The sequence below is a fragment of the Juglans regia genome, chromosome 1, assembly GCF_001411555.2.
Source record: "Juglans regia cultivar Chandler chromosome 1, Walnut 2.0, whole genome shotgun sequence".
NCBI classification, from domain to species: domain Eukaryota; kingdom Viridiplantae; phylum Streptophyta; class Magnoliopsida; order Fagales; family Juglandaceae; genus Juglans; species Juglans regia.
In genome coordinates, this window is record NC_049901.1 from 3,175,412 (window position 1) to 3,197,403 (window position 21,992).

At 36.5% G+C, this 21,992-nt stretch overlaps 2 protein-coding genes across 4 annotated transcripts; one reads left to right on the top strand and one right to left on the bottom strand.

Annotated features, from left to right (window-relative positions):
• Nucleotides 1-14,161: 14,161 nt before the first annotated feature.
• On the top strand, nt 14,162-17,845 carry LOC108992869 (protein KINESIN LIGHT CHAIN-RELATED 2). Its single transcript, XM_018967573.2, has 3 exons — nt 14,162-14,345; nt 14,961-16,951; nt 17,468-17,845. Exons 2-3 carry the CDS (start codon nt 14,976-14,978, stop codon nt 17,679-17,681), a joined length of 2,190 nt encoding a protein of 729 aa, XP_018823118.1. The 5' UTR covers nt 14,162-14,345; nt 14,961-14,975; the 3' UTR covers nt 17,682-17,845.
• On the bottom strand, nt 17,298-20,627 carry LOC108992870 (GDSL esterase/lipase At3g27950-like). Of its 3 annotated transcripts, none has more exons than XR_001996401.2 (7): nt 20,239-20,627; nt 19,872-19,976; nt 19,472-19,644; nt 19,115-19,385; nt 18,775-19,021; nt 17,999-18,167; nt 17,559-17,643 (listed from the first exon to the last, which is right to left on the bottom strand). XR_001996401.2 is itself a non-coding variant. In XM_018967575.2 (6 exons), exons 1-6 carry the CDS (start codon nt 20,489-20,491, stop codon nt 17,619-17,621), a joined length of 1,173 nt encoding a protein of 390 aa, XP_018823120.2. In that variant the 5' UTR covers nt 20,492-20,627; the 3' UTR covers nt 17,298-17,618. The 3 variants fall into 3 exon arrangements, 1 of the variants encoding a protein (XP_018823120.2); XR_001996400.2 differs by having other exon boundaries at nt 19,773-19,976; XM_018967575.2 differs by lacking the exon at nt 17,999-18,167 and having other exon boundaries at nt 17,298-17,643; nt 19,773-19,976.
• Nucleotides 20,628-21,992: the final 1,365 nt, after the last annotated feature.

Genomic DNA, 21,992 nt, shown 5'->3' on the forward strand with positions numbered 1-21,992 from the left:
TGCATGCATGTAACTCTTATATAAAATGGGAGTGCCCATTGGAAAAGATATATAGAAGATATAGCGAAAAACTTTAAAACAATATAATATTTGGATATATGAGATAATATTATATGGTTTAGTACTGACAGCTGTTCGATCTGATCATGAATTGAGGACAATGATGTTGTTTTAAGCCTTTAAAGAAAGCAATATTGGTACTGTTAGTTAATTAGTCTCTCAACACAGAATTAATAGTATAAAAGAAGGCCGGCTAAAGATTTTTTATTCTTTGAATCAAAATAGACAAAAGAAAAAGAGGGTGGGTAGAGATTAATCATGGTTGGAGGAGGGGGGAGTAGCCAGCAGTCCCTTGAAAGAGGATTACCATGCAACGCTAATTGTTAGAAATGAGACTTGAATTAAGTAAAAATAGAAGGAGAAGGATGAAGGGAAGAATGAAGAGAATGAGAGGAATTTGAGAGCTAACTCATAGGGAAAGAATCTGCTCACTATTTCATTAATTCCGCTCAAGATGAATACAATTCTTATATGTTCTATGCACAACTCAAAAGAATACGAAAGTTTAAAAAAGAAACCAAAACAGCTTCATCTGACATACACACACAAATATGTACTCATATTTACACAAAGAGGAAATGTACAAACACGTCCACCCTAGTACTAACAGCAAGTTGCAGACCACTCATTGCCTCAATGCATTGTTGTCTGGTCTTGCAGCTTTTGTGTAATGGCTGCATCTTCAACTACTACAACGACAGTAGAGTTGGGTCCTCCTTTCATGGGCCTTAATGCATTTGGCCTGTGCATTATGGCCATTATTGCATATGGTTTTTGTCACTCCCCTTCAAGATAGGCATAGATGTTCAAAATGCTCATCTTGGACAGTAGAAATTGAAGGCTTGTAGCACTCAATGCCTTAGTGAAAATGTCTGCAAGCTAGAACCGTGATGCAATATGGATGAGAGTAATGATCTTGGCTTGGACCTTTTATCTAACAAAATGGCAATCTAATTCGATGGTGCTTGGTCCTTTCATGGAAAACTGGATTCATAGTGATGTGTAGGGCAAACTGGTTATCATAGTACAAGAGGGCAGGTTTATGATGCACAATGTTGAAGTCTCTCAATAAGGAGATCAACCAAACTACCTCACAGCTGGTGTGTGATAAGGCCCTATACTCTACCTCTGCAGAGGAGCATGAGATGGCCACTTGTTTCTTGGATTTCCAACTAACTAGAGAATCACCAATGAATATACAAAATCCTATCATGGATCTCCTTTTTTTGGGCAAGCTGCCCAATCTAAGCCACTGAAGGCCTTAATGTGCACAACAAATTGAGAGGAGAAAAATATACCTTGACCTATTAAGCCTTTTACATACCTCAAGATTCTATGGGCAACTTGCATGTGGACTTCACTGAGCCTGTCCATGAATTGACTGAGTATGCTAACTACATAGGTGATGTAAGGTCGAGTTATGGTGAGGTAGATCAGTCTACCTATGAGTCTCATGTAGCTTGTGTGATCTTTTAATAGATCTGATGAGGAATGTGAGAATTTGTGGTTCATCTCAATGGGTGTGCTTGTTGGTTTACATCCAAGAAGTCTTTCATCTTCTAGGATTTCAAGACTATATTTCCTTTGGCATAATTGGAGTCCAATAGCTAACCTTGCAATCTCTAAACCCAAGAAGAATTTGAGAGTGCCAAGGTCCTTGATTCTGAATTGAGAATGCAGGTGAGCTTTTACTTTGTTAATTGCCTCAATGCTAGAGTTGCCTATGACTATGTCATCAACATAGACAAGTAAGGTTATGAAGCCATTCTCATCATTTTTGGTGAAGAGGGAGTAGTCTGATTTTGAGGCCAATGGAAATAAGAGATTCAGAGAACTTTGAGTGCCGTGCCTAGAGGCCTACTTGAGTCCATAAAGTGACTTGTGAAGCTTGCAAACAAGTTTTCCTTTGGTAGTGGACTCTCATTTGCTGTGATAACCTAGAGGTAACTCTATATAAATTTCCTCATCCAACTCTCCATGGAGGAAATCATTGTGCAAATCTAGTTGATAGAGGTGTCAATTGAAGATGGCAGCTAGCTAGTGCAAGAAAGACTTGGACAGTTGTGAGTTTTGCAACTAGGTTGAAGGTCTCTTGAAAGTCAAACCCTTCCCTTTGAGTGTAGCCTTTTGCTACTAATATGGCCTTAGGCCTCTTTATTGTTCCATCAGATTTTAGCTTAATCTTGTAGACATACTTGCATCCTACTGCTCTTTTTCCTTGAGGTAAGACAGTGACTGTCCAAGTGTCATTGTCTTATAAAGCTTTCAATTCAGCATGCATGGCATCTTGCCAATACTTAGACTTAAAAGCTTCTTGGTAGTTTTGAGGTTCTTGAAGTAGTGAGAGTGAGAGGGCAAATGATTTTTGTTGGGTGGATAGATTGTCATATGATAGATATTGATAGAGAGGGTGAGCAGTGTTGATTGGAGGTTGGTGTGAAATTGGACTTGTATGGCAATGGTAATCATGTAAGTAACCAGGTGGCTACCGAGCTCTACTAGACCTCCTTAAAGTGACAAGTGATGTGCTTGTGAGTGGAGAGGAAGGTGATTCTATAGGGGTAAGTGAAAAAGGCTCACTGTTTTCAGTGGGAGAGAAGAAAGTGTTTAGGTTGTTATTGTGATCAGTGTATTATGAGTTGGGTTGAGTGGCGGGACTGTTTTCTTGGATTTCAGTTGAGGTTGAGCAAGTGGTAGATTGAGTGGTAGATTGGTATATGGGAGTAGAAGAGATGGATTATGGTATGGCTTTTGGAAGAACTAAATTGTGAGAGTCAATGGAGGAAGTGACATTAGAATTTGGTTTGTGGAAAGGAAAAGAGGATTCATAGAAGGCTACATCTCGTGACACAAAACAGGAGTGATCTTCAAGGTCATAAACCTTATATCCCTTAACACTAAGGGATAACCTATAAAGATGTATCTTCTAGCTCGAGGACTTAGTTTGCTTCTATAATTTGTGATCGTGGAAGCTAAGCATAAGCAACCAAAAACCTTTAAGTGAGAGTAGGAAATAATGGATGAGAAGAGGGCTTCATATGGAGATTTTTTGTTAAGGTCTAGGGTTGGGATTCTTTTAATGAGGTGGGCTGCTATTAGCACACTATCATCCCAAAATTTTAGTGGAAGAGAGGCTTGTAAAAGAAGTGCTCTAACAGTGGATAGGATGTGTTAGTGTTTTCTCTCCACCACCCCATTTTGTTGAGAGGTGTAGGCATAAGATCTTTGGTGTAAGATGCCATGAGAGTTGTAAAAAGATGTCATTTGGAATTCAAGGTCATTATCAGATTTTATTTGCTTGATTTTAGTATCAAACTAGTTCTTGATTATGTGAATGAAATTTTGCAAAATGGTTCTTGTTTTAGATTTGAACTTCATCAAATAAACCCATGTGACTCGAATTTTTTCATCCACAATAGTTAGGAAATAGTGATGACTTTTGGTGGAGGGATGGGAGTATGGTCCCCGAATGTCACAATGAATAAGTTTAAAAGGAAGTAAAGTGGAAATAGAACTTAAATGAAATGGTTTCCTCTTTTGCTTAGCCAAGTGGCAAATTGTGTATTGCATTTCAATGTTACATTTTACATTAGGAACATGAGTCTGAATGATATTCATCCTTTGATGAGGTACATGTCCTAATCTAAATGTCATAAATCAAAATTTTGTGATTGGCTTGAGCTTGAGCCTTGATTGTTGGCTGAGTAAGTGGACTAACTGAGACTATTCTTGATTGATAAAGAACCTTTGATAGCATGGCATGAAGGGGAATGAGCTTTGAGGAAATAGAAGTCATTGGAGATTTCAGCAAGACCAATCGTCATCCATGAAGACAGGTCTTGTATGAAGTAAAATTTTTCAAGAAATATAAGGCAAAGATAGGAGTCTTGGGTGAGCTTGCCGTTTGCTGGCATATATGAGATTAAAAGTGAAAGTAGGTACACATAGGACATTTGTGAAAGTAAAGTTGTATGAAATTCTAACAGTTCCTATGCGTGTTACTTGAGCATATGTTCTGTTTGGGAGCTGCACTTGGGTTTTCTTTGCACAAGATATGGTGGTGAGCAATGAGGTGGAACAGACCATATGATATGTGGCTCCAATGTCGAGGATCCATTGGGAAGCATGTCATGCAACAGGATTGTGATTTGTGAGGAAATGTGTATTTAGGCTACAGTTTGCAAAAAATTTAGAGGATGATTGTAAGTTAAATTCAGTAGGGGTTTGAGAGTTTATACCTGCCATGTTGGATGAGTGGTGATTGAGAAATTTGACTTCAATGGCTGCTGGAAACTAAATGTCAAGTTGATTAATTGGTTGGCAGGTTTCCATCCTTTGGATTGAGCTGAGAAGATTGAGCATTGACAAGAGCAGCTATTTGCTGAATTTGAGCTTCAGTCAGGGGCAATGAAGGACTTGAGTGGCTCTTCTCCTGGTTTTGAGCAACAACTTGGTTGATTGAGTGGGGGCTTGATGCACCAGTTGAGTATCCAGGCTTAGACTTGGTGAACTTGAAGTTTGGTGGGAATTCAACCAAACGATAACACTTCTCCTTTGTGTGCCCCAATTTTCCATAGTGATAACAAGTGACATCTACCTTCTCTTTTCTTTTAGGTTGGTTGTGGTAAGCAACTAAAACTGATGACTCATTGGGAGGCATCACAAAAGTCCTAACATGCCTCTGCCTCTCTTCCTATAGGACAAGTGAGAATATCCTGTTCAGTGAGAACATGGGGCTCATGAGGATGATTTGCCCTCTTATGCTATCATATGTGTCATTTAGTCCTATCAAAAACTTGAAAACTGAATCAGTTTGTTGAGCTTCTCCTATGATTTTTAAGGTTTTGCAAGTGCATAAGCCACAAGAGCAGTGAGGCAAGGGTCTATAGTTATGCAACTCTTCCTACACTATATTAAGTTGAGTGAAATAGTCACTCACAGATTGTGACCCTTGAATGATGGATCCAAGTTGTTGTAGCAGATAAATGCACACATTATCAGGCTGTGCAAACCTTGCCTTGAGTTTTTCCCAAACTTCTTTGGTTGAGCTAACATATAGGACATTAGAGGCAATTTCTTTTGAGATTGAGTTGAGGATCCAAGAGAGCATTAGGTTATTGCTACGGAGCCAAGGGACATAAAGAGTGCTGGAAAGCTCTGGTGTTTCAATGGTTCCATCTAAGAATCCAAGCTTATTTTTTTATTGAGATGACCAATATGAATGAGCGGTGCCAAGACAAGTAGTTGGGGCCTGTGAGATGGGGTGTGACCACCACAGTGTTAGTATTGTCACTGTGGTGCAGATAAAAGGGACTATTAGGGTCCTCGACTGGATCAAATGGATTTGGAGGAGGGTGATGTTTTGGGTTTTGCTCAGCCATAGGAACAAAGGGTTATAGAAATGAGAGAATGAACAAAGCAATAATTGACAATGGAAAGGAAAGGAAACAAAAATATGTACTCATATTTACACAAAGAGGAAATGTACAAACACGTCCACCCTAGTACTAACAGCAAGTTGCAGGCCACTCATTGCCTCAGTGCATTGTTGTCTGGTCTTGCAGCTTTTGTGTAGTGGCTGCATCTTCAGCTACTGCAGCTGCAGTAGAGTTGGATCCTCCTTTCATAGGCCTTGATGCATTTGGCCTGTGCATTATGGGCCTTATTGCATCTGATTTTTGTGACTAATTTTATAGAGTACTCATCACATATGTGAGAAAACCGAAGAATATCATTAGAAACTGGTTTTCAGTGATGCATCTGTTCTAGATCGGCCTTTGTGTTACATGCATGAGATCAGTGACTGATCTTGGAAACTAATTACACCTTAAAATCCACATTCAACTTCAGTATTGGCTCTAATCAAATGATCTCTTTGAATTGTTTCTAAAATATTTATCGAAAATCTCTATATAAGCGCATGCATGCGTTGAGCAGTAGTACTGTATTGATCAATAACCCATATGCATGGTTGCGTTCATGCACCTAGCTAGAGCCTAGCTCGTACTGATCATGGTTGCAAATTAATTTGCAATTATATATTTGATCATATATATTATAACATTAATGTTCACCGTTATATTCTCCTTCGTTGTCATCATTCACCATGATCATGATTGTCAACGTAGTACGTAACAACCTAACATTGATCCCACTCTTCTTTAATTTCCTTATTCATCATTTCCATACCTTTTCAGTGGTAAGAAATTAAAGGTGGAAACCAGATATAGTTGACTCCTTTGAAGCATACGTACGTGGTCGGTCGAAGTGATCGATATATATCATGACGAGGCCATTGTCATATAAATGCTCAAACTTTCTTCGACCATGAAATACATGATACATACATGCATGCGTCAACGATCGATTGAGATCTTTAAATTAACAACGTCCGAAAAACATGCATGATATAATATTTGAAAAGGCAGAAACATGATAACCTTTTTAAAAAGATAAATGATGCTTCACTGACCAAAGAATGCACGTATGCCGGCCACAAGTATATATGTGCAAAAACAGGATTCTCCTGATATTCCTTCTAGTCCTCCGATCCCCAGCCCAATCGCATGCAACTTTATTCCCGTTGGCTAAATTCTCCCCCACAAATACTTCTGATTCACATGAGTTAACTACGACTGGCTGGTATAGAAACATGCCACGTATATATTCATGTATGCATACTCAGTACTTCGTCGTGTTTTCTGATTTTCATTTTTTTCCCTTTTCCCATATCAATATTGCATATTATAATATATATATATATATATAGTGGGATTTTCCTAATTTTTCTTATGCACGCAGCCACAGGATTATGCACGCATATGATCGACCCAAGATTTTTTTTTTTTTTTTTTAAAGGAGGACAGCACGTCCAAGCTTTATTGAAAAAGAAAACTTCACTTGTGAAAAAGTAAAACCGTGGTTACAAGAACTATATATTACTTTTTAATTACACTTCCATCAACAGAGTACGTACTATATATATAATATATTCCCATTTCTGGAGCCTAAAGAGTATCAGAGACCTGCTAATGCCGTTCCATGCATGCCACGGCCAGCTAATGATCGATCACATGCATGATGAGTGATTGTGTCCAAATTAATCTTCATATAATTTTCTTGGCCGGACCACTAACAGTACTACCCCAAAATATATAACACTGCCGGCATTGCCATGATCATGAGTCATAACAAAATATTAATTATACTCGAGATCGATGTTAATTAGAGTATAATTCTTTAACACAAGTTTTTCCTTACTCGGTACAGGCCGCACCCTCACGGCCTGATCTAGATCTGCGCTGATCATGATCTCCAACCATATCTGTTCATGAATAACAAGTTATTAGCGCGCTATATGCAGCATACATATATACATACATACATACATATATATATATATATATATTATATAGTGCTCTTATGTACTTTTTGAACTTTGAAGTCATTAATTAATTTGCTGCTTTCGCTGATCTCTTGCGATACATGGTACCATGTTTGGATCGAGTAGAGTACTGCTCCCATTTGGTCGGAATTGATCAAGCGACCCCGGCCGGAAGGTACCTGCCTGATTCCACTAGTCCAACTTGAACCGTCTGGTCCAATTATTAGATCCAAAGTTCTTTAAAAAGAATTGATTAATAACTATATTATAAATCCACGGCCGGCGTGGACTCTAAAAATAAGACTTTTCAGATCCCCAGACTAAACACGTACGTACAGTGTATGCTGATCAACCATCGACTTTGTGGGTAGGTACGTGCAGCACGTGATGACTCTCACCTGCAGGACCGATCTAGTACTTAATTATCCACCACAAAATCTTATAAGGAAAAGCTTATTTGCCGCCTATAGTTCGACGCTGGTCAATTTTTTTTTTATTTAATGATTAAGAAAGTAATTTTAAATATATTAAAAAAATATAAATAAAAATATTATAAAAAATTATAAAATTAACTGGCAGTAATAATAAGTAGCGGACTAACACTGCTCTATCTTATAAATCTCGTAGCACTATTGGATAGCTCAACGTTCAAGCTGAGTGATATATATATATATATATATATATATATATATATAGGCAAACAATAGATCATCATCAAGGAACTTGCATGATTACGACTTTTTAAGATCCGGTCAGGTCATCATGAGTACTCATATAGCTAGGCATGCATGCATGACCGGTACGTACCACACCATGCAATCCAGCTAAGGAAAAATAGCCCAATATATATAATAGATATATATATACACACACATTATATATATATATATATATATATTTAGTTTTGCAGTTTAGTTTTGAATATAATAATTATATGATTATAAATTTATAAGCTCCACCTGCATCTTTTTCATGATCTCGATCGATCGGTCTCTATTTTTTAGTTTATATATATATATATATATAAACTAATTACTAATTACTTGTATATATAGTATTATGATCAATAGGCGTATTAATTTTCATTTATTCGATGGTTGGTGCATCAATTTAGATTCCCTATCATGAAATTTAACGGGTCACCTACTGATGATCATCACCGACGTCAAGAATATATATATATATATATATATATATGCAATTAAAATTCTAAGTAAAGTAAATCCATTGGTCTAAATCCTATAAATATATATATATTTATAAATATATATATTTATCTATACTAGATCAAAGCAACGTGCAAAACACGTTTGCCTAGTTAGATGAAACAGTTGTTTTACAAAAATAATATTTTTTTTTACAAAATTTTTAAAATAGTTGATTGCATATAATATATATAGGTTAGAAGATATTGCTTCAGCTTTTATACAAATAATATAATTAATAGAATATTACAAAAGAACTTTAACAAAAAAATTAACTAATACAATTAGTATTTTAACAAGATGATTGAGTTTGCATCATCAAGATGATGGTATTTAATAGCGTGTTTTGGGCCAAATGAAATTTATTTCCCCTTTTTCCTATATATTTTGACTTTGTATTATATTTTGTTGAATAACTATATAACCTCGTTGAGGATATTTCAATGTTGTGATTATGTTTATAAAATTCTGGTACTTATGATTACTAAGTTGTGAAATTTATTTTCTTATTTTAATGTACTTTTTTTTATTGGATCATTCTTTTACGGATTGGGCTTGTTTTAGTGTGTTTTATTCTCTTTTGGGCCCAACCCATTCGGATTTGAAGCCAAGCCCGTAGCTTGCAACCCAGTCCTCCATTTCTCTCTAAACGGCGTCATTTTGGCCATAGCCCTTAGGGCTTTATTTATTTTCCTCCTGCACACCATCCGCTGCTTCTTCTTCTTCTTCTTCTTCTTCGGTTTTATCTTTCTTCCGAAATCCTGATCCTAGCCTGCTTTATATTTCACCTACAAACATTCATCAAAAGCTTATATTCTAATTATGGGCACCATGCTAATTGATGTCGACGTTCTTGTTCATATACTTGTGGGGTTTCTTTGTTTTCTTCCTCTCTGCCTGATCTAGAGTTGGAAGAGAACAATTACTCCTATCACGAACTGGCCTCTTGTTGAATACTGTCTGGGCTTCTTTCTAAGTTATCGAATATCCATGAATATGCAACCCAGGTTCTGAAACAAAATGGTGGGACTTTTCAGTTCAATGGCCATGGTTAGCTAACATGGACTTTTTGGTCACTTGTGATCCCATGAACGTGTGCTATATATGGATTCCCAAATCACCATTTCCAGTGGACTTCGATCCTTATAATGGTATGGCTTGACTTCCCTACCAATTACTTTTGATTCCCTTTACTTTCTCTTCTCATTTCCATTTATCTTTACTTTTGCTAGCCTTTCTCCACATGCTAAAAAGCAAGTGTGCAAGTGAAGAACTGTTGTGTTGGGTCAGAAGTTAACGGGAAAAATAGGGCTTAAATACTTGGTGTTAACTTTAAAGTAAAAAAAAAAAAAAAAAAAGTTAACTTTAAAGGAAAAAAAAAAAAAAAAAGTTAAAACAAGAATTTTCGTCTCATAGACACTTTATATATATAAAGATGAGTATTGCTACAGAGTAGCCACTATAGTTGTACACACATTGCACACACTATGTGGCTACTTCTGATCTTTTTTTTTTTTTGGGTGCAAAATGCACCAGACGGCTTCTACCCCTCTCTCTCTCATCATCTCTCTCTCCAGCGTTTCTCTCATAAGCTCTTTCTCATCTCTCTCTCTCATTAGCTCTCTCTCGTCGGCTCTTTCTCTCTCCTCGACTCTCTCTCATCAGATCTCTCTCATCTCTCCTCGACTCTCTCTCTCATCCCTCATCATCTCTCTCTCTCTCCTAGACTCTCTATCTCATCCCTCATCAACTCTCTCTCTCATCTTGGTCTCTCTGTCTCATCTCCGCTCCCTCTCATCAACTCTCTCTCAATCCAGTAGTAATTTCAAATTTGGGAGATGTGTGGTTTGGATGATGCCACATAAGGTGTGCAAAAGTAGTTGCTCCCAATATTTTTCCATATAAAGATATATATTATATATATTCAATTTGTCTAATACATGATGAAGTCTGCTGAATATATAATTAATTGTGTGCCATAAGCATCGATGATCTATCAGGCCAGCCCCACCCCGCGATCGCATACACTAATGATCTCTTTAGGTTTGACAGTACAAACCCATGCATGTCTAGGCAAAGAAGGTTGCACCATCAAAATATACGTACGCTGCCAAGATTTTAAAACCTATTGTTTTCACAATTATTCTTATATCATTTCATCTAATCATTATAAATTTTCAAAATTTTTATACAAAATAAAATAAACAATTCAACTTTTTTAAATCTTAAAACAAAAATAATATTGAAAATATATATTCTAAGAATATTTTATTCAAGTTTCATCTCATCTCATCTGTAAAAACAAACAAGATCCAATCTCGAACTGTTCGAACCCACTATTCTTATATAAAAATAAATAAATAAAATGCACTACTATTTATAGAAATCAATGACCTAGCTAGCTAGGCATATATATATATATATATATATATATATCAATGACCTAGCTATCTTGTCTTCAAGTATATATAGTACTCTCTTTGAAGCTGAAGTAAGAAGTTGGGATATGCACAAGCTGAGATCTCTCTTCAATCCAAATGTGGTGGTAGATATTCTCAAGATAGTAATCTGTCCAGGAGCAAATAGTGATAGGCGAATCTGGGCTCATGAGAGAAATGAAGTCTTTAGCGTGAAAAGCTGCTACAGGTTTCTTAAAACAAGGTTGGGATCACATGGTGCAGAAACTTCATCAGCTAGCTCTACCAAGGTTGTATGGAGACAAATTTAGAAGATGCCAATGCCAAGTAAAATTAAAATTTTTGTCTGGCGTGCTTGCAAAGAAGGACGCCCCACAAAAGATAATTTGTTGAAGAGAAAAGTGACAACTGATGCACACTGTGGGTTTTGTAGTTTCCAGTGTGAAAATCTCAATCATGCTTTGATAAATTGTGTCAGTTTACAGAGTATTTGAAGGGAGATCATGCCAGAAATGAGCTTTGATGCTAATATGAGAATATATGATGCTGTTTTATCCCTTTGTGAAGGGGTACTCGGTGAGAAGTTGCTTGTGTTCTTTGTATTGGCATGGAGTTTCTGGTATAGGTGTAACAAAATGGTACATGATCAGGTCATTCCAAGTCCAAGAAATGTTGCTGCCATTGCATTGAGTTTGCTCAGAAACTATAAAGAGGTAAGATTTCAGCCTAATGCCCAATTGAAAAAGCATTTTTGCTGGAAACCACCACCAACAGGTTTATTAAAGTTAAATGTTGATGGGGCTGTTTTTAGGGTGGTAGGCAAATCTGGTATGGGTTGTATTTTATGTGATGACCATGGTAAAGTTCTAATGGCATCTAGTAAGCTTGAACACGAGGTTGAGGAACCAAAAGTTATTGAACTAACTATTGTTTTTCGCATGCTACAGTTGTGATCTAGTATGGGCATTGCAAACATTTAAGTTTAATCAGACTATTTGTTAGCAGTCGAGGCTTTGCAGCATCATACAATGGAAGATTCTCTGCTTGGGCAGTTATATCGAGAGATTAAGTTACTTTCCACGCATTTTGTTGAATGTAATTTTGTTTATGCACATAGAGAAGGAAATAAGGCAGATCATTGTTTAGTTTGTTATGCAATAAATATAGATGATATCGCTATATGGTGGGATTGTATTTCAAATTTTTTTTCTCAAATCTTTTGGCTTGATAAATATTTGTAATCTCCTTTTATTAATAGAAGTTATGATTCTTATAAAAAAAAAAGGTATATATAGTTTCAAAGAATATATATGTATATAGGTGCTTCCAACATTAATTAACATGATTTATAATACTATTTCTTCTTTCTTTTTTTCATTCAATTGTACTTAATTAGCTAGTGACCCTACAAGGATTCTTTCGCTATTCTTTAATAATTAAGAAGTCTAGAATCTAGCTTATTATTATGGTTGGGGTATTTCCAAGTTCTCTATTAATTTGGGAGTCGGGACCTCAATAGGTTGCAATTTTATTGATCAGCTAATAATTTGTACGACTTCTAACTTTTTAGTTCTTCAATATTTCGTTTCATTAAACAACTCGTACTTTTCAATGCCTTCCCGCTAAGGCACTGCCTGAAAATCTATTGTTTATAATAATGGTTTCAACTTTCAGGTTTCAAATTAAGATCAGACCTTTCTGACCATAATATATATATGTATACATATATATGTATATATATTACTTTTTACGTATTTTTTATACACCGGTTGGTCTTCTCATATTTTTTAATATAAAATAATTAATTTAACCAATTAAATTAGTAGAATACATAATGAATATATAAAAATAATTGTATATAGCAAAACTATATATATATTGCTATTTATTTAGAGAAAATATATTTATTACTGTGAATTGTGCAACTATCAGGTAATCTATTTGTAAAAAATAAATAAAATATGAGACTTACATGAAAAAATTTAATTTTTTAATAGTAGATGGTACTCTTTTTCAAAATAATTACGCGACGTTTATGCACTTCATAATTATATATAAAATTACTCATTTATTTATATCCCCTTAATTAAGTATTGGTCATTGGTAAAGAATTGGAGAGCAAAGTAGTTTGTTTACTGATTGGTGACAATTAATGTAGCCAAATTAAACTAAAAATAAAATTATATTCATATATATTTTTACACCCTGATTAGATGTTCACATCACGTAGTACGCTACTTTCTTGGAGTAGAATCTACACTAACTAAGACCTGTAGATCTTGTAGGAGGAATTAGAGTAAAAAAAACAACTATTTATTATAAATTGGACCGACCAAATACAAAATAAGGAAATATTACGTCTTAAGCTTATTATTTTAAATATGTAAAAGTAGTACTCGTCTATATATACGTAATCTCGACGAATTTAAATTTTATTTACTGGCCATAGATAGTTGTCTGCGTTTGGGCCTACATAGCCGCCGGTCCAGGGCCCACTTTATATTTTACGTTTTAATATTAAGCTGGCTAAACCCAAACAGCCCCAGTACTACGGCTGGATGTGGCCCACGTGGAACCTTGAAAAAGCATCTTATCATTAGACTCCAGCAAACATTTAAGCTGAAACCATCTTTTGCCACGTGGTAATTTCCGAAAGAGTAATTTTACAGCTATAGAACACGCCACCATTTTACTTAGTAAAGGAAAATGTGACATATTTATAATTATAAATAAAAATAAATAATAAATACATCGCATCTTATTATAAGTTAAATGTGTCAAATCTAATAAAAGTAACATTTTCCTTTCCGAAATCCTCAAATGGACACAATGAAATGCTGTCACCTGATCATGTCCGCACGTCGTTTTGGCGTTGAAAAGCCGTTAATCCCGCCAACTTGTAACATCACAGGCAGGATTTTTAAGCAAATTATTATTATTATTTATTTATTTGTAGTTATTTTCCTTTTGAATCATCCCCCAGAGGGATTGGAGTGGGAGAGAGGTCGCCTTCCTCATTGCTTCAACATTCCAACTCTCTGCAACCCCACACCTCTACATATAATATCTGTAAAAAATAATAAGAAAATAAAAAACCCATTTTGTCCCCATCCTTCTCTCCTAATTCTACCTCCATATCTCATATATAAGCATTCAGAGACATATCATCTCCCCCTGCCTCTCTTCTATCTTTCTCTCTGTACATAAGTACACCCAGAGATAGAACTTGAAAAGTCAAAGCCTCTTGGCCTAGCTTCTTTTTCTTGGCACGTTAGTGAGGTATGTTTCTTGTATCGTTTGAATATTTTGCTGCTTCTTCTTCTTCTTTTTTTAAATTTCATTTTTGATACCCAAGTGCATTGACATCTATTTCAAAGGTTGACTTATTTATGTGTTTTCTATATCGCATCGTTTGTTTTGCTAGCTTTTTGCCATTGGAGTTTGATGACTGCGTAACTGTTTCAATTTTCAACTGAATTATGTTGTTCTTTAGTGCTTGGTCATTGAATTATAAGCACTTCTCTAGCTTTCGAAGAGCCCATTAAATATATATTTCATTCTTTCTGGGTTTTCATGCACCGGATCGAACGTTATGTTATCTGTTCGATATATAATAGAAGAATCTGGGAACAAAAATTTGTGGGGTGCAAATGGAAGTTGGTGCTTGATCATTGCACTCTTCGTTTGTTTTCTTGCAAAATCTTAATATTATTTTGAAATTGATGTTGGATTAATGTGGCATTTGCTTATGATGAGAAAGTCAGCATAATATACATTGAGTTAATCATCCGCAGCTAAGATTTTAGTTTGTAATTCATTCTGTATAAACTGCACAGGTCTAGTTTGCTGTTTCTCTCTGATAACTGCTTTCGTTTTCTGTTTCATTTTCATCAGTAAAGACACAGAACAATGCCTGGCCGATTAGCTATGGATGCAATACATGGGAACAGTGTGCTAGACCACGAATTTAATGGAAGCCAAACATCGAATCAGGAAAGCTCTGTAAGAAGTCCGTTGAGTACGCAAAGTGCTCAAAGTGATTCCATTGATCTGGCTATTGATGGCGTTTTTGACACCTCTATCGACCAGCTGTATCACAATGTCTGTGAGATGCAGAGCTCGGATCAGTCACCCTCAAGGACTAGCTTTGTGTCATACGGATGGGAATCAAGGATTGATTCAGAATTGCGTCATCTTGTTGGAGCTAGCGAGGAATTTGAGGTAACAAAGGAGGTGCTCGTAGAAAATAAGGAAATGAGTAATGGAGGTGACTTGACTCCAGAGAAAGAGAACGGTTCTGTTGCTAAAAAGTCGGCAAAGAAGTCTAAGACCCAATTTGCAAGTCCTAAGCAGCTTTCTCGCTTACAATTGGACTATGGAGCATCAGCAAAATCAAGTCCCAGGAGTAAATCTTCTCATGAGAGGCCTCCCATTGATAAGAGGTATGAGAAGAATTCCAGAAAGGTAAATGCAGTTTTCGCCATGAAAAAGCAGAGAAATGTTGCTTTACTCAAAGAAAAACTTCGGAATGGAGTCGAGGATCCTCTTGTGGCAGGACTAGATAACCCTGAACTTGGCCCGTTCTTGCTTAAACAAACTAGGGATATGATTACCTCTGGTGAAAAGCCTCAGAAAGCTCTTGTATTGGCTCTTCGGGCATTGAAGTCGTTTGAGATATGTGCAAACGGGAAGCCCAGTTTGGAGCTGGTCATGTGTTTACATGTTTTGGCAGCAATACACTGCAGCTTAGGCCAATACAATGAGGCAATTCCGATTCTTGAGCGCTCAATTGACATCCCAGTGATAGAGGAGGGCCAAAATCATGCACTAGCTAAGTTTGCTGGATGCATGCAATTAGGTGATACTTATGCAATGCTAGGTCAGATTGAGAATTCAATACTGTTTTATACAGCAGGTCTTGAAATCCAGAGGCAAGTATTGGGAGAAACAGACCCTCGATTTGGCGAGACATGTCGCTATATAGCTGAGGCACATGTTCAAGCATTGCAGTTTGATGAGGCCGAGGAGCATTGTCAGATGGCTCTTGACATCCACAGGAAGAATGGTTCTCCTGCTTCTCTTGAAGAAGCAGCAGACAGGAGGCTCATGGGACTTATCTGTGATGCAAAGGGAGACTATGAAGCTGCTCTTGAGCACTATGTTTTAGCAAGCATGGCCATGGCAGCCAATGGCCAGGAAATAGATGTAGCTTCAGTTGATTGCAGCATTGGAGACGCGTATCTATTCTTGGCTCGGTATGATGAAGCAGTATTTTCTTATCAGAAAGCACTCACGGTCTTTAAATCAGCTAAAGGAGAGAATCATCCAGCTGTTGCTTCGGTTTTTGTTCGTTTAGCTGACTTGTACCACAAGATAGGGAAGTTCAAGGAATCCAAATCTTATTGTGAAAATGCACTTCGAATCTATCGAAAGCCTTACCCTGGGATCCCCTCAGAGGAGATTGCCAGCGGTCTTATCGATGTTTCTGCTATCTATCAATCTATGAACGAATTGGAGCGATCACTCAGACTACTTAAGAAGGCTTTGAAAATATTCGGTGATGCCCCTGGTCAACAAAACACGATTGCAGGAATTGAGGCGCAGATAGGGGTCATGTATTTTATAATGGGGAACTACTCTGACTCATACAACACCTTGGAAAGTGCCATTACCAAGTTTCGGATGAGTGGAGAGAAGAAATCTGCACTGTTTGGGATTGCTCTTAACCAAATGGGACTTGCCTGTGTGCAGCGCTATGCAATAAACGAGGCTGCAGATCTTTTTGAAGAAGCAAGAAGTATACTGGAAAAGGAATATGGGCCATATCATCCAGATACATTAGGGGTCTATAGCAATCTTGCTGGCACTTATGATGCAATGGGAAGGTATTATTCTCTTGTTATGTTTTATCAAAGTGACTGATGTGAGTTTTTATTGTTTTGCACCATTTGCTCTGATGTTTTTATTGTTTTGCACCATTTACTCTGATCTTTTCTCCCTCTACTTTGTTGTTGGTCATTGTTAAGATATAAAATAAATAATAAAATTTATATATTTTTATCAACTTAAACTTTTGGGATAAATAGTGATTTCACATAGTATTAGAGCAGAGGTCCTGAGTTCGAACCCTAACTCTATATTTTATCTCATTTAATTAAATATTCCATGTGTTAGACTATCCATTGAGAGGGAGTCTGGCTCCCACGTGAATAGGAGTGTTAAGATATAAAATAAATAATAAAATCTACCTCTTTCCACCAGTTTAAACTTTTAAGACAAATGATGATTTCATAATCATCGACACAACATTTTGCAGGGTATATCGACAATCTAAGTATAGATTCTCTTTATTTGAACATTGTAATAATATTTTTGTGCTTTCCAACTTTAAAATTTGGCAGGCTGGATGATGCCATTGGAATTTTGGAATATCTCGTTGGAATGAGAGAAGAGAAGCTAGGAACAGCAAATCCTGATGTGGATGACGAGAGGCGGAGGTTAGCAGAGTTGTTGAGAGAAGCCGGCAGGGTCCGGAACAGGAAAACCAGATCACTAGTTACACTCCTCGACACCAACCCTGAGATCATAAACGACAATGGTATTAAGGTATTGTAATGCCCATGGTGTATGTGTATATATATATATATATGCTTGTTTGCAAAATATCTTCCAGATGAGGATTAGGTGTGGTTGGTTTTTTTTCATGGGTGCTGGGCCTGTTGGCAAATTCGGAAAAAGAAACAAACAATAATAGCAGCTACGAGCATTCTTCCTTTGTATGTCTCCATGTCAATAATAAATAAAAAATAATAAAAAAAATGGTGGAACATCATTTTCTTGTTTTCAATGTTGATGAAACTTCACTTTCTATTATTGGTGCACCAGCTGTCTATTAGCAATTTATGGTAATTCTTTGTTCGGAAAATTTGTACCGATTTCAATTTTCAACACCCACGAGCTGTAATACAACTCCTGCTATTCAAGATTCCGCCACGCTGTACTACTGATACCAAGGCAAGTTTCATGCACTGCTTTCAAACCTTTATACTATACACTTGGTGGTTGTAGATGGACTGCAGTTGTCTCGAGGTGAAAGAAGATCTGTAAACATTCACAGGACTCAAACCTCAATTTTGATTGATCAACTAAAACTCAATAGCATCCATGTCCTTCCCTTTTTCTGAAAGTTATAAGGATGGAGAATTCCCAACAATGAAGCTTCTTTTAGCTTTTTTTTCCTAGAAGATAATTTTTAGTAAATAGAGAAATACATCAGGAACATAGTACATACAGTACAGAAAATAAAACCGACTTTGGTCGCCTTGAAAGTTAATGTTTGCCTGATTGCAAAATCAAGCGAGCTGGTTTGGTTACGCAAAACCAAACTATCTTATCTCATATCATCTCATATAATCATTACAACTTTTTTAAACTTTAATACAAAATATAATAAACAATTCAACTTTTTCAAATCTCAAAACAAAAATAAAATTAAAAAATTATATTATAACAATATTTTATTTAACTTTAAACGGAACATCTCATTCCATCTAAACTGCATAGCCAAACAAGTAAGAGTATTCGTTTCACACTGCATATTCAGGGGACCATTCAAAAAGAATTATTATTACGAGCAGCATTCTTTAACATAGGTTTCTAAGCAATTGAGTATCATTCAATGTTCATTAACATACTGCAATGTGCTTACAAATTCTTGGGATGATAACATGCCTCCCGAATTGAAACTGGTGGGTCAGAGAAGGAGCCATTGAGAATTCGGTTTGCAATCCATAGGTTGGCTGACTCAGAGTAGTGTATGCCATCCCAGCTAACGTGCCTTGATGGATTCTGACATAGACTACCATAAACCGTTCCATTAACTATTTCTTTCTTCCCACAATCAATATAGTATCCATAGTAACTCCCACAACAGAGCTCAAATGGATCGACAAAACCTGTCATCATCAAACAGTTAAAGATTAGATCTGGAATGGGTAGTGGATTATTAACCCACTGCTACTGATGTTTGTAGATAAAATTAGCATTACCTTCATTCTTTGCATTGCTGATTAGTGCATATTTAGCGGAATACATGTCGACATGTGTCAATGCTGCATCAGGGAGCTGTGCCCTCAGTTTAAACACCATGTCCTTGAGCTGCCTGTTGAACTCCTGAGCTATCTCATTCTGAGGCTTCACGCACCCAATCTGATCCAGATTACCAGGCTTAGATCGGTCATTTATAACGCTTTTTGGCAAGCAACCGATTGGGCCTGTATTATGTACCCAAAATATTCTTGCACCTTCCTTGTACAATTGCTGAAACAATGACCAAAATAATGGCTAGAATTATCAGTTACTTTCAGAAATTGTTCAATTATAACCATCAGGTGGTGTTTGCTTACATGCACTGCTTGGGACAACTCGCTTAAGATATCAGGGATGGAAAGTCGAACTTGTTCTAATGTCGTGTATTGAAAACCATAGGCCAGATCGTTCTGTCCAATATCAAATATGTAAAGAGCCTTTGAGAAGTCCTTAGGCATTGGGAGGCTGCTTTTGACTGGTGGGATCTTTCCTGGAGCCAAAATTTACAAATTCAATGCTCATTGTTAGTAAGCTTTCAGGACCACAAAGTACTGTATTTTGAAGCATCTTTTAGCACACAAGGTACAGTGAGTGAGAGGGGGCCTGAGAGAGACTGACTGCTAGGGTCAAGTTGATTGTTATACAGAGCTTCTGTTTGAGATTTAAAACGCATGAACTGGGACATCTGAATCCAGAGATGGAATGGACTATACCCGCCTGGACGAATGGATGAACCTCCTGTTGCAAAATTTGCACCATGCCTGAAATCCGTCCCGATCGAGTCCAAGTATGCACTCAGGTATGGTGATTTCAGCTCCTCGGCTGCACTGAGATCGAGAAATAAGTAAAAATACACAAGCACACATGCATCATATGGACACCTTTTCCTTTTCGTCAGCTATATACACAGCCAGCATCACTTGGACCCAAACCCAGAACGATCATAACTATTAAGCATGCAAAGTGACGTTCTTATACAATGCTAATTAAGTTTAATACCCGAGTATTTTAGGCCAAAGAACCATTTTGTGTGAATCTTTGTATTTGCATAAAATGAAACTGCAATGAGGATTAGCCCAGTTACCTATCAAATCTAAGATGAGACGGCCATCACAAACCCTTCCCGAAGGATGTCCAAAGAAGGTTTCTCCATTGGGTTGATGAACCTCTGACAATGCGGCAGATCTTCCTCCGGTGTCCGAGTTTGAGTCTCCAAAGTTGAATATTGCTGGAAACTCGCATCTCCGTGGACCGCTGCCGCCCAACACCACCGCTGGAAGCACCAAGAAGCCCACAACCACGAGCCGCAACACACCACATAGCCTCATCGAATCCATGGTTGTCCTGGCAATATCCCTTGTCAGTACCAAAAGAGTTGCACTCTCATCTTGTTTATACTTCTGCAAGCTCTAGAGTGAATGTAGGCAGCGTCAGAGTTACCGACACATGGACTTATTTTCAAAGATGCGAACTTTTGGCATTTGTTTTGGAGTAACGATAAATGTAGAACAGTTTTTCCAATTATTTATAATTATGCTTTAAAAGAGGATATTTATGTAAAGCAACGTTATTTTTAAGAAAAAATATGTGCATCAGCCGGAAGCTTAGCACACTTAACGTATTGAATGAAAAAAAAAAAAAAATTTATGTAAGGTGTGCTGCGGCTTCCGGCTGATGCGCAGCAAACCTCTATTTTTAAAGCTATTTTATAAAAATGTTCCCTTCATTTAAAACATAATTATATAAAATATTATAAAAATAATTATATGTCTATCATTTTCTTTTGTTTCGTAAATAAACACATGTAAATTGTTTTTTATTTTATTGACACCAACTCTCGAGAGACACGTGCAGTACAAGAAGACTCACAAATCACAAATCGTTCAGAGAATAGCGTCGATTTTATTGAAATCACTACGCGTGGTCGTCACATGCTGCTTACAACTGTGTGTGGTCCTCACGTGCACACGTACCGAATCACCAAAATCACTACCACTAAATCTTTCAGATTTGACTTTTGTGTTTGAAAAGAAATAAGTTTGTTTCCTTCATACACTGTAAAAGTCTACCGGAATTAATCCAAACTGTAATCCATCATTTTCATTCTTGTTTTCCTTATTGTATAGTAAAAGTAAAAAAAAAAAGTTCATCTCTTAGACGGTTTCTCCGTAGAGGTTGAGTCATTTATTTCTATGAAGGGTGAAATTTAGTCTCTGTTTAAGCAGAGAGCTGTCTCTTGGATGTTTTTCTATAGAGAGTATCAGCAGCAGTGAAGTCCATATCAATCCATCTCATCTTGGACGTTTTTAGAGATGAGTTGAGATTAAAATTAAAAAGTTGAATAAAATATTGTTAAAATATATTTTTTAATATTATTTTTGTTTTAGGATTTGAAAAAGTTGAATTGTTTATTTTATTTTATGTGAAAATTTGAAAAATTTATAATGATTAGATGAGAAGTTTTCAAAATTTTAGATTTTAATCTTGAAAGTAAACTAGCCCTAATGGAGATATCCTCACATATATCCGATCATAAATGTAAATTTCTTTTAACAAATGATGACATTTTCTTTCCAAAAAAAAAAAAAGTGTGAATGCGGTGGAGCCATATGCCAGTTACAATCGTGTATAATCTGTTTCGAATTTCCCACTTTAGCCTTCTCTATTTTTACTCGAAATAAAATATGAAAATGAGAGAAATATCATTACATTAATATTTAGCTGAGCATTATATTGTACCTACATTCTACTCTCATTCCATTGCATTGATGCAATATTTTCGATAATTGTGGAATTTTGTTAACACAAAAGTTTATCCAATTGTTACAAATAATGTCA

Bases quoted from the DNA above. Each gene is read 5' to 3' on its own strand.
- LOC108992869 (XM_018967573.2), top strand. From the start codon at position 14,976: ATGCCTGGCCGATTAGCTATGGATGCAATACATGGGAACAGTGTGCTA. The intron at 16,952-17,467 runs GTATTATTCTCT...AAAATTTGGCAG, and splicing joins ACTTATGATGCAATGGGAAG to GCTGGATGATGCCATTGGAA.
- LOC108992870 (XM_018967575.2), bottom strand. From the start codon at position 20,491: ATGGATTCGATGAGGCTATGTGGTGTGTTGCGGCTCGTGGTTGTGGGC. The intron at 19,977-20,238 runs GTAACTGGGCTA...ATCTCAGTGCAG, and splicing joins TCTCATCTTAGATTTGATAG to CCGAGGAGCTGAAATCACCA. The intron at 19,386-19,471 runs GTAAGCAAACAC...TCATTGTTTCAG, and splicing joins AGTTGTCCCAAGCAGTGCAT to CAATTGTACAAGGAAGGTGC.